The sequence below is a fragment of the Branchiostoma floridae genome, unplaced genomic scaffold (assembly GCF_000003815.2).
Source record: "Branchiostoma floridae strain S238N-H82 unplaced genomic scaffold, Bfl_VNyyK Sc7u5tJ_517, whole genome shotgun sequence".
Taxonomy (NCBI): Eukaryota; Metazoa; Chordata; class Leptocardii; order Amphioxiformes; family Branchiostomatidae; genus Branchiostoma; species Branchiostoma floridae.
In genome coordinates, this window is record NW_023365886.1 from 39,187 (window position 1) to 58,314 (window position 19,128).

At 44.2% G+C, this 19,128-nt stretch overlaps 1 protein-coding gene across 7 annotated transcripts in view; it reads right to left on the reverse strand.

The window, feature by feature from the left end:
• LOC118408926 (cGMP-specific 3',5'-cyclic phosphodiesterase-like) overlaps window positions 1-17,365 on the reverse strand; it is a 28,807-nt gene extending 11,442 nt beyond the window's left edge. Inside the window, exons 1-7 of one of the 7 annotated variants that reach the window (XM_035809788.1) lie at window positions 15,145-17,355; window positions 11,573-11,741; window positions 7,060-7,218; window positions 2,084-2,173; window positions 1,156-1,296; window positions 751-795; window positions 266-334 (exon numbers count right to left, since the gene is read on the reverse strand). In XM_035809788.1, the coding sequence (XP_035665681.1) occupies window positions 266-334; window positions 751-795; window positions 1,156-1,296; window positions 2,084-2,173; window positions 7,060-7,218; window positions 11,573-11,741; window positions 15,145-15,602 (1,131 nt within the window). In that variant the 5' untranslated portion in view covers window positions 15,603-17,355. Of the gene's footprint in view, window positions 1-265; window positions 335-750; window positions 796-1,155; window positions 1,297-2,083; window positions 2,174-7,059; window positions 7,219-7,382; window positions 7,483-11,572; window positions 11,742-12,633; window positions 12,739-15,144 lie in introns of those variants that run through there. The other 6 variants (XM_035809793.1, XM_035809792.1, XM_035809790.1 and 3 more) reach the window with 6 other exon arrangements.
• Window positions 17,366-19,128: the final 1,763 nt, after the last annotated feature.

The following is a 19,128-nucleotide window of genomic DNA, read 5'->3' on the forward strand; positions in this document are numbered from 1 at the left end:
AAACTTTGATTTGAGAAAATCTGCCGGTTACGTTTTCTTTTCACTGCTCACAATGAGTTGTAAGACAATTTTCCACCATTATTTTATCAAGAGAGGTTGTATGTATGAATCACTGTAGTGTTCGGAATCAGATGGTTGCAAGATAGCACAGCCTGTCAAGATTTGAGTAAAAAATCATCTCCGGTATTGGTAGAAGCATATGAAAGATCCAAGGGACAAGAATGATGGAGACTATTTGTCTATATAGCAGGTCACACGTATTTACCTGGGCAGAGGTTTTGGGAATGCCCGCGGAGAGTCGAGGGGGTTCAGTACTGGGGTGCGCACTGAGGTCCTTCCTCGCCAGGCGGGGGGAGTGTGCGGTGCAGACAACAGAGAGAACACTTAGCGACCACGGACACACGGTAGCTAGGGGAGAGAAGTCACTGGCACTGGACATGCGGTTAAACACGGGGAAGTGGGTCTATATCTAAAGAGCACCAGGAGTAACGCAGCTATTTGTATTCTACAAGCTTCAAACTAACAGACTTGCACTTAGCATGATGGGATAGGTTGACAACATCAAAAACATCCCAGTGTCTCAGAACGCTCTGTGCTAGCGTTTATCTATCTGTAGTACAATATACTCGACGACAGATGTAAAAGAACACGTAGAGAAGGGCATTTAGTTTTCGTGACCCATAACAACAAGTGTGGAAGTTCAAGAGCAAGGATGAAAATGACAGAAGAGAGTATGTTCATGGTCAGTACCAGAGACTGGCGCCGTCTTCTCTGTGATTCGAACAGTAGCGAAAACTAAAACGGACAAAAATCAAATCAAATTATGGAACAAGCTGAAACAATAAAAAACAAAAAATGGAAAAGGTTGAAAGTAATCAAACATAGAATGATAGTGAGCACAACTAATACGTTTTTCACATGATTTAACTCTTAACCTTTTTCAACATCATTCATGCCATGTAGGGGTATGTAGATTTTTCATATATATACTCCGAAATAAAACAAAACACAGAAATCAGTATGACGAAGAAGAATGTAATCAAGACATTGTATGTCGTCCATGTATGTCCAAATAATGAAAATACAAAAGGAAAAGCGTGACTGTGTCACAATAGTGGATGTTGTTGTTGGTCTTTGGTCCTGTTTCTGGGTCACCTGCTCATGAAGATCTTCAGTCAGGAAGACGGAGCACCGCTCGCACTTCAGCAGGTCCTGCGCGTCCTTCATGATCTTGTGCACCACCTTGTCCACAGACGTCTGCTCCTCAAAGATGTTTCGCGCCAACTGGAGGAGGATCTGCAAATACCACCAACTCACGTGTCAATCAAACTACGTCATAAGATGCAAAAGGGTCAAAAACACGTTGACAAGAAAAGGTAGCTTCTATCGGCACTAGATAGGCACTGAGTGTTTGGAATTGGCAATTTGTACAAAACAAAAATACAGGCACAATTAAGACGTATTAATTCTGAACACTTCATAATTGTGCCAACACTCACATTGTGAACAATTCATATTTGTGCCAACACTAACATTGACTGAATATTCTCCAAGCAGAGGTTGCGACCGGGGGGGTAGTAGTCACCGTGGGCTTTCTTACGGCTGCCACTAATATCCCCCTTAAGGACTCTTACATAAGGGCTGTATAATACAGAGCAGTAATAAGCTATTTAAGATAATTAGATACATATCATACATGCAAATCATCTGCACATTCGACTCGCTTGTCCGGATGGATCAGAAGTAATGAGGCACAATCATTTCTACAAACATCATGTTTTGGTTAGTTGAAGCCTCATTCTTCACTTAATAACGCCTACAGGGAAATCAACGGCGGCGCCTTAATTCTTCTGTGATTAATTACGGATCTACCGCCCACCTTTTCGCCAGTCCCGGTTGGATGTGTCAAGAAGATTTATGATGGACGGTTTGGTGTCATTACTTTGGGATCTCTATGGAGGTTTATACACAGCATGTGGAGGTCGTGATTATAGAATGTTGAAAGCATACTTGATGATGTCTATAACTGGGGTAAAAGAAGAAGAATTCCTTCTGACGTAACTTGTTAAGGGGATTGTCTGACCTGGTTCCGCTTGTACTCCGTGATCGACATCTCGAACATCTGAGCGTTGGCGATGCTGATACCGCAGAATGTCAGGTAGTTCCTAAACACCTGTTGGGTGGGCATTAAGACATTTCAGACCAATTAAAAAAACGGTGTCTAACAGTAATATTCATAAGGCTCCAAACCGAATGACACAGACAAACAATGAGGGAGGGAGGTGTCAGCAAGAAATGCAGAGGGGATTTTATAGAAAGGAACATGTATTTAGAGTGACTGTTGTTGTTCGCCCTGCAAGTGGCACGTGGGTCAGCAAGTGTTTTTGTATAAGGGAACATTTTACAGAAACCAGTCACCAACTAATTTAACCCACGAGCTCAATTGTGCGGCTGCTACTAGCTGCAGTTGAGCTACATGAACACCCCTGTAGAGTAACATTGTATTAACCAACATTATAACCCCTGTCCCTCCATCCGCCAAGCTTCGCGTCTAATACATGACAAATGAATAACATTGAAACTGATGCATGGTATACGGCATAAACATGATGTAGGCAATGGCCAAAGTCTGATTCTTTACGTTACATATAGAAAAAATACGGAACAAATAGTAGATAAGTAAGAAATCAGTAATAGGATCGTACAGGTGCCAACTTTTCTCATGTAGAGTTCAGAAAGTCGGGGCAGGAGAGGCGCAACAACACCTGACCACGTCGCGTGTGGTGTGATTAGCGATCAGCACCAGGGACAGGACCACTGTGCGGAATAACAGCAATGGCGCGCATAATCCGTGCCTCCGCGGACTCCATGCTTCTAAGCTACAGAGGATCAGATTAACGAGATTAAGATTTCATGGGCGCTGTCGCTGCACTGGTCGCCATTCCCACGCATAGGCCAAATCCTTCCATGTGCCCAGAAGTACCATTCTGACACACACGTGTGCCTAACGGAGGCTCCGTGAAGGGCGCAGTCCTAGATAGCACCTCTTGTTGACATAAACCAATCCAAAGAAAGTTTTCCAGGTCTGTTGCTTGAAGATGAAGTTGTTCAACTTGCGTTAAAGTAAAGTTAAGAACCACTCGAAAACTGCGACAATCAGCGACAAGTGACCTTTCCTCCATATCAAACATTAACTTGAGTAAAATAGCAGTTAAGTGCCTGTGCGTAATCGACTTTGGAACGGTTTTTGATATGAGAGCGGTCTCCAAGCCTGGCCGTAATTACAATTCCTCTGAGAGCCCGGCCATTTGGTCCTGTCGGCCATTAGACTCGTCATTTCAAGGGCTGGAGAAGAGGGACACCAAACCAGAGTAGAATATCTGATTAACGTGAGCAGGGTCAGGTATCTACATAACTGGGTTTGTCCGGTGTAATAAAACGGGAACACAGACAGCAGACTCTATATTCTTAAAGAGAGGCGTTACTGGAATAATGTGTAAACTTGCGGTAGCCATCACCGTTGTCTATGACATTGAAATCTCAAAAGGTACGAAATGTTTCACATTATTTTATCTCGTGCCCTGGAAAGTGTGATGCTTCATCTCAGCTCCTCGTGACAAGAAGGGCATGCGCGAGAGGGGTGAGTTCTGATTAGCTTGGCCTCCACAGCCGCAAACATTTGGGAAGCACTCAGATCACAATCACACTAAGGCGTACCGTAAGGCTAATATATGGAATAGCGCGTTGGCTAGAATCAATTTCCACACGGACCCTTACTGGGATTTTACCTTGCCTTTCTTCTTCCATCAGCAGATATTATCTTCGCTTCCTGTAGTTTGAAATTGCAACACAACTTCATGCCCTTCATTACAGCACGGCTCTTAGTATGGCACGCCACGCCAGAAACTGGAAAGGCTTGAAAGACTCATATTTCGTTCTAAACGCCAAATTGGCATCTAACGACTCTAATGGACACATCCGTGTGTTTCACAGGAAGCGCTATTACTCTAAATGGGGCGAAGCGATTATGTTTCACTAACTGCAGACGAGTAATAGGAACAGACATACGTAAATTTATGTCAGTCAGCTAAGGGCAAGTTCAACACGCTGCAACAAGATACCGACCCAGAGGCGGGCAGGAAGATGGCTTCCCAAGGGACGGATCGTTAATGATCACATGGGGCGGATCTGCATCGCTTCCAGTAGGTTCATGATAAAAAAAATCACAAGAAAATTAATTGATAAAGGGACTTCACTGCTAAGTGAAACAAGAAAATCGTTTCCACACACACGCACAAAGACACACACACACACACACACGCACACACACACACACACACACACACACACACACACACACACACACACACGCACACACACACGCACACACACATACACACGCACACACACACACACACACACACACGCACACACACACGCACACACACACACACACACACACACACACACACACACACACAATAATGTGCTACGACTTGTGCATCCATACGTCATTCCCAACAGGTTCCAAATCCCAACCCATATTTACAGGACGTATGGTAAAATGTAGCCATACTTGGATATGTGTTTAACACATGGCATTATGTGAACCGCTGTTCGGTTATTTTTTCCTGTATACTAACAGAGTATTAACGAAATCTTTGATACCGTTGAAATATTGCACTTACAGTGCACTTTGCCAAAATCTTATAAAAATTCTATATCAGTTCATCACACAGTTGGCCTGTAAAAAGAATTACGCAGGTCAATGCTCGCCACAGTAGAGATCTGGGTAATTACCCAAAGGTCGAATAACAGGTTTGGGCATTCTGTGAGATCAAGTAAAGCCTGTTATTAGTGCTTCATGTATACTGGCAAAGCAGAGGTTCGGCTCCAGCTGTTATTCAAACGGTTTAGTTTTTTTTCAGGCTTTCTATTTTGTACTGTTTTCTTTATTATTTTCTTCGGCTGGCGGACATGAATAAAACAGCAGAAAATAGAAAGCCCGATAAACATGCCTAATACACGTTAAAGAAACAGCCGGAGCCGAACCTCTGCTTGGAGAGCACTTCTTGTGGATAACATCGCGATGGTGGACCTAAATCAATGGCGCTTGGGAGGCGGGGACAGATGGGGCTCGTATGTCAGAGGCCAAGAAAGCTGACAATGTAGTGTCCTAGGCTTTGCGTAAATGATACTTTGTATTGCACAAATAACCAACAACACAGCATCATCGTGTAGCCACAACACCTGTACGTATATTGGGAAATAATTTGAAAAGATAGTAATCCTAGGGAGAAGTTTTAACTGGGAAAAGGGGAGGGGACTAACCTATCCTCAAAGCAGAGGTGGAGTCGAGAGATATAGTAGTGGTCGGGATTTTTACCGGACAGAGCTGGTAAAAATCTACCTATGTCCAGTAAAAATCCCGACTACTACTATATCTCCGCGCCATAACCCCTGCTTGGAGAATAGCTTTGACCGACGCTTGTTAACTTGACAGTGCAAAGAAATATTTCGGCCTCTTCAAACGTAAGTTTCTCACACAAGACGGGTAGGGATGTAACGTTACAGCAAACAGAAAGGTCCACGCCGCTACCAACTCCATGCAGGCAAGCAATGAACAATAACAATATGCTTAATGTCGAACTATCATCAAGAATGCGTCTAGGCAGCATCTAGATATCCGATTAACCAACTCACCTACATGTAGACTTGTCACTTGTCAGCTGTTTCAATGGTTTTACAGAGAGTCACGTTACATGCACTGTAGGTCTCTATGCTGGAAATTTTCACCCCCGAATAAATTTTTAATCGCCGCTTTGCCAAACAATTGGAGCACAGTAAACACGGCTTCAGAAGATCACATGATTTTATACCAATTACTGTGAAAGTGCGCCGGGGTAATGCACCAGCCAGGCTTTACAAACGACATCTTCCCCACTGTTTAACGGGCATTTGTTCTTGTCTTGCTTTTCCGTTGCTATGGTGAAGACCGGCGCCTCTGTCCTCAATATCAGTGGTAGGGCGGCATTCGCATGATGGGAATGATATTAAAACGGATATGCAAAATGTATTACGCTACCGTATGATCTAAACATGCGATACTCTATTCCAGTGTTTCTGAGGGAGCTGCTCTTTAGCCCACGGCGTAGCCATGTAAGTCGGAGTACGGTCAAGCACCCCCACCCCCCAAACACACACACGGCGCGTGCGCGCGCACACACACATGATCACACATGGCTGCATTTCAATCCGAATGAAATAGTACATTGGTTATAACATTTGTTTAGTTAACATTGCGAAAATTCTGTGATATACAGTACAACTGATCTGTGACATGCCATCCTCTTACAGAGTTCGCAATTTGTACTGATATAACGAGACCATCTGGGTCCGTGCTTCTGCATCTGCATCTCGCCTCCTTCAACTTTCAAATCGTGTCGCTCTGTGTGGTACATGTAACAGACAGACCCTGCCCGATTCTTCTTCTTCGGTGACATGGGTGTATTCAGAGTTCATGCCTAGAGTCGCCATTGTACTTAATTGTTACATTTTATATCATGGCATGTGTTAGAAAATAAAACCAACACGGCTGCTCACGAGAGCGCGCTCATCATATCCAGCCAATCTGGACGCTACTGCGGTGCCATGAGATAGTATCAAAGCTGTCCAAGGAGTATAGCCGGCCAAAGGGAGTCAAACGTACACCTACGGTGGGTTTGATACTGTATCACGCCACCGTGGATCTGCTTGGAGATTAGGTGATATTCAGTATTGCAAAAGTTGGATATTTTGAATATTATGATATGTATCAAAATCGCAATGGTGATGTATCTTTCAGGTGATGAGTTCGATGAGCAGTGGCGACACAGTAAACAAAGAACCTGTCTGAGTAGTGAGGGAAACCGGTATTCTCCAAGCAGAGGTTGAGTCGCGGAGATATAGTAGTAGTCAGGATTTTCACCGTATACCGGTGAGCGACTACTACTATATCTCCGCGACCATACCTCTGCTTGGAGAATAGGAAACCGGTAGGGGAAGCGGAAATGACGTTACCTCCTCGTCCTTGTCTGTGAACTCGTGACCGCCCGTGGCCTTGTTGATGATCTGTGCCACGCCCAACACCTCGTCATCCGCGCTGCAGATGGGCATGGCCAGGATGGAGTGGGTGTGGTACCCTGTCCGCTGGTCCACCGTGCGGTTAAACCGGGGGTCCTGAAGGAGAGAGGGAAGGACTTACTAGTATAGGGAGGAAACACAATCATAACAGGCCTTTCATGAGTTATGATGTCTCCTGGAGGAAGATTGAAAGTTCCAAACTTTATGTGTTTTTCTCTCTTTAACCTCCTTATCAAAGTTCAAACATCATCAATATGAACCTTTACGTGGCACAGGAACAAGCACACGCGGCGACACTGAGCAGATGCAGCAGGACGTGCGTCATGATGCGTGCCTTGAACATTGCTGGTATGCACACGTATATAGCATCTTACCAAAACATTTCAAAACACGTCAGTTACACGATATTCTTACCCTCAGCAGAAATCTCGTCCAAATATACGACTCTAAACATGGAAACCGTTCGCGAGAGAAGTGGCGGTGTGTGGCAGGCTACGTGTCACAACTTACGTCACAGAACATTGCTCAATGTCTTCCTTTTGTCCACTAGTCGAGCACTGCAGTGGGGAAAAGCAATCCAACAATGCGCCAGCTGGCGCGCATACTTGGTTAGCGGTGCCACCAAATGTTGCGGGACGGTTTGTTTACTTGTTTGTCGTAAAATAGAGTGCGCGTCATCGACATTCTTTTCCACACTTTGACACATTTGACCTTGAATCTACTTTGAGAGGGAAAGAAAGTTGCACAAAGTCAGAAAGACCACATAAAGGCAATTGTAACATAACAATCGATATCTTACATCACGCGCGACCCAGTTTTTAAGTATCGACACGAATCGAACATGGTGTTCAGTCTAGTCTCATTATCGATTGTCAATTGTTGATATCCTACAATTGATGACTTGGATGGCCCGCAGTATTGCTATGTGGCCACCCCAGGTGATTATGTCTATCTTTTACCCCCAGAGCAGGATTTGAAATGGTCAGCGAAACGTCATACGCAATTTCAAATTAACTGGTAAGGAAAGAAATCATATTGACTTTCCGATCAACACTTTATTACAAGTATGTGAGATCGAAAAACACTTTAAAAGCAATTTATGTCATAACCACAGGCCGGGACTTTCCCAAGGTAATCGTGCTTGGCTGGTGCAGGAGATGTTAAATTGCTTCTTTCTAAGGAAGTGAAGGAATGAAGTAGTCTAGGCGGCGAACCTTCTATATTTGGTGATGTTGTCCTGGGGCAGAGATCTAAGGTGGCGATTCTTGGTTCACTGCGCTTGAAGTACTACTTTACCTCCTCCGTCTGTGGTGTTTTTTATCACTCGATCACTTGTTTTCGCAATGTCTCAGATGTACAACGTTTTACAAACTGCATAATTTACAACCAGAATTGGTACCTGTCAGGACGAATCTAGAGAGAATATTCATCAAACGCCCGCTCACATCAAGCAGATATATCACCCCCTTTCCCAAGAGTTCTTCACGACACACTCAGTCTCAAGTGGGTCCGATCGGCGGCGTCTAAAAGCTTGAAGAATCTTCTTGGCGAGGGCAAGAATGCTATCAGGGCTCCGAGCGGTGGTCGGTGTGTACTTCATCACTTTCTTAAAAGATCGATTCCTCGAGGAAATGAGAAGTGCCCGTCCTTACATGCACTTCTAAAGTGTTTGCCCGTGTCTTTGAACATGTAGAACATCCAAGCTAAGACCAGTCCGTTTCTATGTGACTCACAAACAGGAGGGTATCTTGTTTGTTTCAATGACCACGAACCAGGCATCATCAGTCAATCCCGAACACTGCCTCAAATATATACTGCTATACCTTAATGTTCAGAAGAAATGTAGAGATAGTCTTTTAATGGTCATTCTGAAGAGTGCAGAAGATAAAACGGAACATGCGATCTATCTAGTCTCTACAAGCCCGAGTGGACCAATGGAAGTAGTCTCTATATACCAAACGGTAGAAATTGACTGAATAGACCAAGGAGGTTAAAAAAACACTTTCAACCTCCTTGAATAGACGTATGAAATGTCATAGGACAGTATATAAACCGACCTGGGGGTAGATTATGTGTCCTAACTCCTCTGGTATGTTATCTTGCCTATTTCTTCTATTTTCCATCGATCTATGAAGCATAGTAGAGACTACAATGGTTGCAAAACTTTTGATTTATGCTGACCGTTTTCTGCTCTCTATACATGTTCCAAAACGCCTGCTTTGAAGACTAACCCCCGCCCAGCACTCCGGAAGAGGATTCTTGAGAAAACCTCCATGATCAAACTCTGCTATCTCTTGGCCACTCATCATCCAGGAGTGGCCGCCATGTTATCTACATGTGGGCATCTCTGGGCCAGAAACACTTTCAACTTTCTTCAAGATAGCGTACTTGTAGTGCATTTAAATAGAGCGGAAATCGATACATCATCCAGACACCCGGGGTTTATCTTGTGTTCCATTTGGGAGTAAAAGGGAAACTTGGTTGTATGCGCTGTCTCATGGACCGTCAAGTTGCAGGGCGCTCTGTCATCCATCACCCACTCTGAGCAAGGCGGTGGTGGATAGGAACTCTTCAAAGGAAAGGTCTAGTTTAAGAACTTGGAGGACATCAATACCTGTCGGAAATTACCTCGGTAGTACGTAATCCGGATACAGCAATTGAGATTTTGATTAAACGTTGAATTTGAAGTACTCATAATTTTGTGCATTTAAGTATTGCCCTCCATTTCGTACGTACTCGAAGATAATACTGCCTGGATTACATTCCCAGGATAAATCGTTACGGTCATTACATTCAAAGTTTAGCTCACCGTAATAGCAGTTTGGCTAACAATTCTCTATTGGGTATGGGTTAGGCAGCAGGGAGTTCCGCTAAATTACACACTGTGTAATCCAACTTGAGATGGGAAAACGTGAGAGAGAAAAATTTTCACGTTTCAACAGCAAAAGATTGTTTGGTGCAAGAAGCAAACGTCTTCTTGATTTTCTCTTTTCTTTTTACTAATTGTCCTATCATTAGTCCTATTTAACTACCACCTCTTTTTTTTTTAGAATTTCGCTCCTGCGATCCTTTCTAGTCGACCCTTGGCAGGGCTCAAGTTATATTTTGGCGATGCGCTAACCCTTGCATGTTTTTTTAAGAGAAACTCTTTAAAATGCTGTACCTATACGGTATACCTCCGACTTACTGATATAGTGCTGCAGAACTGTCGCGGCCTCCAGGCGACACTGTTATCTGATTATCAGCCCACCTTTCAGTGCTCAGCTCTCACTCTAAAGCGGCGAACATTCACGCTGCTTTACTCCCCCCAAGATAACACAGTCCCATCTTTTTAGACAGACTTTCTTATCTACAGCACATGCAGCAAAATTCGCCGGGGACTGGCTTAAGTCGTGAATATTTCCCACTAACGTGAACATTGCGTGCGGTGCCAAAAAAGTGCCGATCAGAGTGTACCACTCTTGCCAATTCGGCAGTCGGTTGAAAATAATGAGGCCATTTGGGAACATTTCAGTCGTTGGCACATGATAAATACATACTGTAAATGCATTTAAGTTCGCGGGGATTTAATTTCGCGGTAGCGGGAAAAATGACTTTTCGCGGTGGATTTAATTTCGCGGTAACACCATCTACTGCAGTCTAATACCGTAATAGAAAAATGTTCGCGGTGGATTTAATTTCGCGGTAAAGTGGTCGCCGCGAAAACCGCGAACATTAATCCACCGCGAACATTTCTGCATTTACAGTATATCACAGTGGCGTGCCGATACTCTACACAAGGCACAGGTAAATGTATCTTTCCCCGAAAGCGCCGACCCAAGACATTCTGACTTGTAGTGTCGGGATCGTCTTCACCTGCAATCTTGAATATATATGGAAATGCCCTTTGTAGACATGTCAATACAATAAAATAATGTCTTATTTAAGGCAAAAAACTGTAATGTAGTGTAACATGTATGATTTCATATAATATCATATCATGCCATGTTATGCTATGTTGTGTTATATTTTCATATTTCATTTACCAATTGATTTATCCCATGTTGATATGTACATTACAAATTTGATGTGGAGTCAATAGAGTCTAGATCTATGTATACGAAGTGTGCATGATGTCTGAAAGGTATTATGCAAATTGTCAGATATAGTATCATGTTATTGTCACTTTGGATAGCTTCGTAATTAAAGATCAGACAGTATAGGTATCGTCTGTTAGGTTACTTGGGGCATGGTGCTGTGTGATCAGTTCACGTGTAATTTTAAGGCGGCAACAATTTTTAAGGGCTGCTAAGGGGCCCGAAGCATTTTGAGGTCTCATCAAGACCTACTCACATAGATACTTCATCTAGACGTTCTCTGGTCTTCTTGACACACAGACACGAACGCTCCTGCTGATAGCATAACTTCCATTTTTCATGAAGGTAAAAACGGAAACAATACACGGACGTACTTCGTAAGCATTCCTGATGTTGACTGTTTCCTTGGTCTTGGCCACATGACCGACGATCCCACAGCCGAAGGGGACGCGGATCTCGTGCGAGCCGGTGGCGTTCATGGCCTGCTCCACGGACGAGTCGGGGGTCACGTCAAACAGCCGGGACACCAGGAACTTGTTGTCTCTGGAAACAAAGGAAAGGAACGTCGTTATAGCAAGGATGCATTAATTTGATTGTACTGTACGTGTATTGCAGGCCAGGTTTATACTAAACCGTAGATGTTGCATATCCGGACATATTTACTTGATCCACTCACACCGTGATTGACCCCTACTCCGTCAATAAGTGTGGTGGGTGCTTTATGTATGTGCTTGAGGTATGGCTCCCCTCAAACACAGGACACACCTGAGTCGAGTGAGGACTTTCCCATGAACACAATGTCAGAGGACTTGACACCATGACCCTTGGTTCTGTTCAAACACCTCGCTAAATTTACGCCAAGCGACGCAACATGCGACACATTCATTACGATATTACGCGTATACGATGACTGCAATTTTTGTGTTTATTTACGTACATTTATGTATTCTTTTACCAAGGCTAGCTCCCATCAGTGACTAGTATTGCTTTTCAGTGAGGCCCTGGGTACACATACAAATAATACATACATACAATACAATACAATATTTACAGAGCACAAAATATCGTCAAACATGTGTCAATATCCGTGTCCAAGTCGTTAAGGGTTGGATGTCAGAGGTCACACAATTCTCTTGCATAGTAAATGTTTGTATGGATGAAGCAGTTTTCACATCTAGGGTATAGGAGTCAGTACAGTCCTTGTCTCGCCTCGATTGGTCGTTTTTACCAAGAATTTCAAATCCCCGCCCCCTGCCCGGTAACCGCTTAATGTTTATTCTGGCGCATCTGAAAATTAAAAGTCTGCCCTCTCTCTTTCCCGGTTCCTACACTTGAACATATTGAATCAGATCATGTCTGTCTCATGGCTTGACACCGTTCAAGGGACCAGGTAGGGAAACCATTTGCATCGTAAAGTCACCACAAGTAAACTGACCTATGAGAGCGAGGTGGGGCGACTCAGACGGTAAAGAATGCTGGCAGTTCCTCATGTCTTTAGACAGTAAATATACATAAAGGACTGTGTTTACGATATTGGTGACAGGGACACGCTGAAACAGTTATCTGACCGTTAAGGGTTCCTTGGCTTGTGCCAAATGCAGCCCAACTGAATGACCTGGAAAGTGTGTCAACAAACCCTCGCATTAGCTGTATGACGTTCTTTTGGATGGATTGACGTAACGTTACGTGCAGTGGTTTTAAAAACCTCCATACACGCCAATACGCACGCGTCTGTTATATGACTCCCTGTAAGAAACATTATCTGGTGTTACTACTCAAGATGAATGATGACTTGGAAGTTTTATCACGCATGGACCAACGCAAGTTTGTTACAGATTATATACGGTTGAATGATATTTTGTGGAATAAAGAAAACACGTCAGTTGGAGCGTGTCAGTAACTCTACCCGTCAAGCCATGAGGTTTCTTCAATTCTACATACGTGAACTCGTAATCTTGGCCTCAGGTCATGTTCCATTCGTACCCACGGACGAGCAAACTACCTTTCGATACGATTTCACCCGTCTGCGGCAAAAAAGGCACCAACAACAATTGCAAGTGCACATCTACAGCCAAACGTTCTGAATAAATTCTTTGTAATATTTGATTAAAAACTGTGTGAGGTTAATATCATACCACCAGTGAATGTCTCTCGACGTACTTGAAGAATGGGTGAATGACAATCGAAATATCAAGTGTTTTCTGAGAGCACAAAATCACATAGAAGCATGCAATTGCAACCGATTAAAAACAATGGTGATTGATCGCTATCCAAACATTTAATGTTGCAGAGGGAAAAAAAGAAAGTGAGCGCAGAATGAAATTTGAAGCGACAACCATCTGGCACTTCACATACAACTTACGCTAAGAGACTGTTGCTGTAACTCCTGACAAATAGTTAACCCCCTGACCTTGTAGCATGGTTTACCGGTTGAAAAAACAGACATCTAGTTTCTGCAGACAGACATCTACCAGTGATACAAGGACCACAGCTGAGCTGAGAAGACTAACATTGACATAGGGATCTGCGCTAGAATATATACACGGGCTCCCTTATTTTGCCACACAGACCTCAGAATCTTGTTTGCCTCTTCTTTTTTTACCTCAATTTAAAATTGAGTTTTTGGCTGTTTTGAAGTCAAAGTCAAAGTTTCTCTTCATCCTATCGTGTTCTGTTCCTTGCCAGCGAGCGAGCGTAATGGCGCAGCAATGCCGCATGTTTAAACAGCAGGCTGGCAGTAACAGGAGCCCAAAATGGCTGGTCGTTTCAAGTTCACGCGATCCATTCATAACTACATTGTATTGGCTATTGCCACTCCGATAAACTTGTACATGTATCTGCAACGTCAATTCAGTACATTTGAATCTGCTTGTGTCTCTGCCTTTCGTGTAAGTAGGAAAATGATTTAAGAACTCGGTCTTGACGAACAAGTTTTTTTGTGTGTGTAAAGACACAGCACAAATTTGAGTTCTCTAGGGTCGCGGGTTACTCAGGTCGACAATGCACACTTAAACGGCGGGAACCGTTTCTGTTCAAACATTCAAATTATCTCAGATCTACTGCGCGCTTCAGAACGCAGCATACCAATGAGGTCTCGTTTTACGTAACTCGCAGTATTACAGAGCAAATAGCTATATATATGTATATACAGGAAGCCATTACCTGTGCCTAAATGTCACAAACATACACCCAGTGCCGTGTCGTGTATGATATTTGCTAAAGAGGAGGATAGAATGAGAACGTGTTCAATGACAATTTCTGCCAGTAATGGTCATCGTGATGTGATGTTCCGTAATCACTGAGGGACCCTACTATAATCAGCAGATAAGGACGGCAGGAAAGAGGGGTGTAATTAGATATCCTACAGACCTATCGATCATTTGATTTCAATGTTACAGACGTGCATGGCATCCTGGTGACGGATGTTAATAGCGATGATGAGTGTTAATTCCAAGCTATTCACCCATCTTACAGCTTACGCAAACGTGTCTTAGATTCGGCTGACTGAAGAAAAGGTGCTTCTGGGGCTGGGCACTGAAATGACAAATATAGGTGGACAGAATCGTATGCTTTTGCACTCCCCAGCCACGCGCAAATTGAGCTTGATTTTTTGTACGCCGCCTGTGTGGCTTTTTTAGTAAAAAATGTCACACGTGCAGTTAAAAGCATAAAAACTCTTTTAAAAACTTGACGCATTAAATCAAGTGGCAGGAATAAATCATTGCGTTCACAGACCACAGTTTTACAATCAATTTACAGCATCACACTCAGGAATGTATGAAACATGAAATATAGAACAAGCGAGGCAGCTGTTTGTTTACCGTTACACCCCCTTTCATGTTTTCAGACGCTGGTGTTTGTCCATAAATATGTCAGGCAATGAACTGTTAACTGCAACATGTACATAACGTACACAGGTATGAAATATTGTGGGTCTCTCTCTCACCTGCTTCCCTTCACCAGGAACAGGCTGCACCTGTCGGCGTTGGTCAGGATTCCAACATGGGTCAGAATCTTGTGGCATAGGTTGGTCATGTCCAGTTCATTGGCAATGTCCCTGATCAGCTCCAGCATCAAATCCAGCTCGTTAAGTTTGGAGAGTTTCTCTAGTGACGGCTGTTTCCTGGGAGATCGTTTCCTCAAGTTGTAACGCCGCGCGGGAGAGAGGGGCCGCCTCGGGAAGAAGGTCGACACGCCGAGGGCGGTCTCAGGGTGCTGGTCGAAGTGGCGGGAGCCTCTTCGGCGGGAGAACAGCTGTTGTGCCTGCCAGTTGACGATCGGGACGCCATCCCGGCCCTGCGTAGCCCGCGCCCGCGAAACATACTCCCCAGCAAATTCCGGGTGCGAGTCCAGGTAGTCCAACACGGCCTCCCGACTGAGCGCGCCGTCCTCCCCGGCTGCCATGGCCAACACAGTGCGCGCGGCAGGGATAACTACCAGCACTGCTGTACTACAAGCGGTCTGTCTGTCTTGACGGGCGTACACAGATGGTCTCTGTCAAAGAAGACGCTTCGACTACCTGTCAGCGGTCTGCAGCACGAAATATTGCTCCGTGATCGATTGTAGGCTGGGTTGAGACATGCATCGTGATTGGACCTGGTCCGGACTGCACTCACCACACAGTTTACCCATGCAAGGCGTCCGGCGATATCACGCGTTTACAGCATTGTCTTCATCACGTTTTACTCCACTCCTGAGCGCGACTAATTGTTAGTTGCTGCGAATTGCCCCGACGGTAATACTGTGAGTACCTGTTGAGTACACGAAAGCGGAGCACGGGCCCCACCACGGACCGCGAACACAACAACGGAATGCCCCTTGTCGACAATGACAGTTCAACCAGGCCTCTCTAATCAACCGTTACAGTACTCTGCTATTTGCAGCTCTCCTCTGCAAACCGCCTCGCTTCATGGCGGATCAGGTTCAGACAGAATGCACCTCCGACTGAAACATCCAGGCCCGGTTTCATGTGTGAGAAAATCCCTAATTTGATTCCAGGCTACTTTCCCATTTTATATTGTTTACCTCAGAAACACGGAACCGTTGCCCTGAGCAACGTTACCCAGAGGAACAAATCAAAGCGTTTGTTAAAACACCACCAGTCACAAAATCCAATCACAGGACCCGCGCTGGCGATTGAATCTTGAAGGACGTGAATAATGAAAACAAGGACAGGCTTTTCTGTGTGCGGCTCCCAACAATCCAGCGCACTGTGAGAGGTGCAGCAGGGGCGGATCATTGTTGAACCAGAGGGGAGTTCCTGAGGGCTACGCACACCAGCGATCGAAAATGGAGGCGTTTACCTCTAAAAAAACATGACCCAATGGACGCTCACCGAAGTATCCGCCGTCTAAATACATGATCTTGGGGAGTTGTAAATGATTAAGGCAGGAGGTGAACGAACTGCATGCGCGTTAGTGCATACATGGATTTACTAAGCTTAACGAAGGCCCAATTGATAACTAAACAAAAGAACAGAAGAATGTATATTTTTTGATAAACTTATGACTAACAGTATTAATCGATTATGTAGGTGAAAAGACTCAATTAACATTGTTTTTTTTACTTGCTCCTGTTTTTTGTTGTTGTCCGAGCTGTTCCACACGTTGATGTTTATTGATTATGGTAAGATCACACATGTTCAACCATCCTAACTAGTATGCCATCACCATACATGTGGATCGATTAGGATTTTACCATGGTTAATACTGACCGAAGGGGGCCATATGAGACATGTGGATCAGTTACTCTTCCCGACTTCTGTATGCTGCTTGTTAACAGCTCGGGTGCTGTGGCTTCCTTCGACACAACAGCAGTAGGAGAGGGAATGATGTAAAGTTATGATGTAAAATTTCTAACGACATGATTTATATTACTATCTCCCCCATAGCCAACAGCTTTACTTGAAATGGTGCATAAATAGGGACGTTACAATTTCTTCACATTGGTAGAGAGGAACACATGCACGTTTCCATTATTCGTCATGTCATTCAGCTAAACAGCTTTGGACACCTTCTTTCCACTACAGGTAGCTATCGCTGGGGGACCAATGATTTGACAGATCGCTCAGCGAATTTCATAAATAGAGAACGAATTTGCTTAAATTTTGTGTTCTTGTGCACTTTAGTATATAGCATCATGCACTTATTAAGAAATCAAGGTTTACACGCAACTCAACTTTGGTCGCTGTACCGTACGGTCGCTCAGCGATCTCCGTCTAGCGGGAACACATTTTGGGCTATGAGACAAAAATACCCTACCCTTGCCGTTCATACCGAATCAGGGCCCACCTTCCAGAAGACTTCATGTTCTTTCCACGACAATGGTGTGATATCCCACTCTCCGGCAAGCATGGGTTAATTTGGAAGATTGTTACCTCATATGCCCCTTTGTTTGACAAACGGTCCAATTAACTCTGTCAGAAAACGAGATACATGAGCCACTATCTTCCCAATCAACCTCTGCTTGGAGGGTAGTGATATCCGAGAAAAATGTCGAACCTGCCGTAAAACTCGAGCTCTTGATGATTTTTTGCTTGGGTTTACCGTCACTAGACAACGTATCCTACCCAACTGTTTGCAGCGCTTATCCTTAATCGTACCAGGAATTGACAAAAAGGTAAAACGCTGTGCGGAGACTTGAAACACGTCTATTTCGTGACGTCATGGCAATGGGCTTTCCTGTTGAGCACAGACCTTTCACGTTTGCGTAGGATTTAAGTCGGCGCTCTGGGCTCACTTCTGGCCACGTGAGTCTACTCCCCGAAAGGTCAGCCTCCTCGCCGTGTTGCTGGGACGGCGGCTCTGACAGAAAATCCCCCGTGATCCCCCTGCTCTATTCAGGAAAACGAAGGATAGACCACAAATCACGTACACAAGCAGTGATTTAACAGAAGGGTACTTCCAGTACAATTCTTTAAAACGGTTGCGTTAACAGTGCATTGATGGTGTCAGGAAATTCAGATTTGAAGAGGCGCACCAACTAGAACATCTGTGAGGAGATCTCCTTTAACATTGCAGGGTCACCAAATCGACAATTAAAACCTATGGATCAGATTGGTGAACCTTACTGTGTGGGTGTGTGATGGCCCTCTGGATGTATCGCGGGTTCTCTACACTACGGGAGACTAAAAATAGATGGTGAACTTTAGTGAAGAGACAAGGAGACACCCCTCAAAGATTACATGTGTTGGAGAAGCTGTGCGTGTATCATCTGGATTGCTTTCACGTCACAAGAATGCAAAGGCAAATAAATCGTCGTAAGAGCAATTCTGAAAACGAATATTTTCGTAAGGTGACTAGGATAGGTAAGGGATCGTCCGTCAACATTTATGTCTGTTGGGCCGTGAAGTCGACTTTTCTTATAAACAAGTTTGAGCTTGTCTTGCCTGTCGTTGGGTAATGCTAGAATAGGCCAGTTGTTAGTGAAATTAAGAACGAAACAACACCCAGAACCTGTCTTTGTAGATCAAAAACTAAGATTTCTTCGATGAAGCGGATGCATCATCTTTGGTCCCCAGGCACTTGAATTCACAAATACGCAGGAAATTTGGCAGGTGTTTCGATGGCTGATAACCTACGTGTACAGCAGGACACTAAGCTGGTGTGAATAATTTTCCAATGGAAACCTCGACAGCTCCATAAAAGATCAGGACAGACAAAAACCTACAGATCAGCACACTTTCTTCTATTTCTAGATAGAGCAAGATTTTTCTTATGTCTTGTACGTACGCGACTTTTTCACCATGGCAATTTTTCTTCTGTGATACCTGCAAAGTGGAAACGGACGCACGCCAAAAACGTAAGTACCCAGCTGCGGGCTAGTCAGCCAGGCGACCCCATGCAGTATTCTCCTGTCAATGCTGTACAAACAACACAGCTAATGTCATCATATCTATCGGTAATTTTGTTTTCAACCACCCATGTACGGA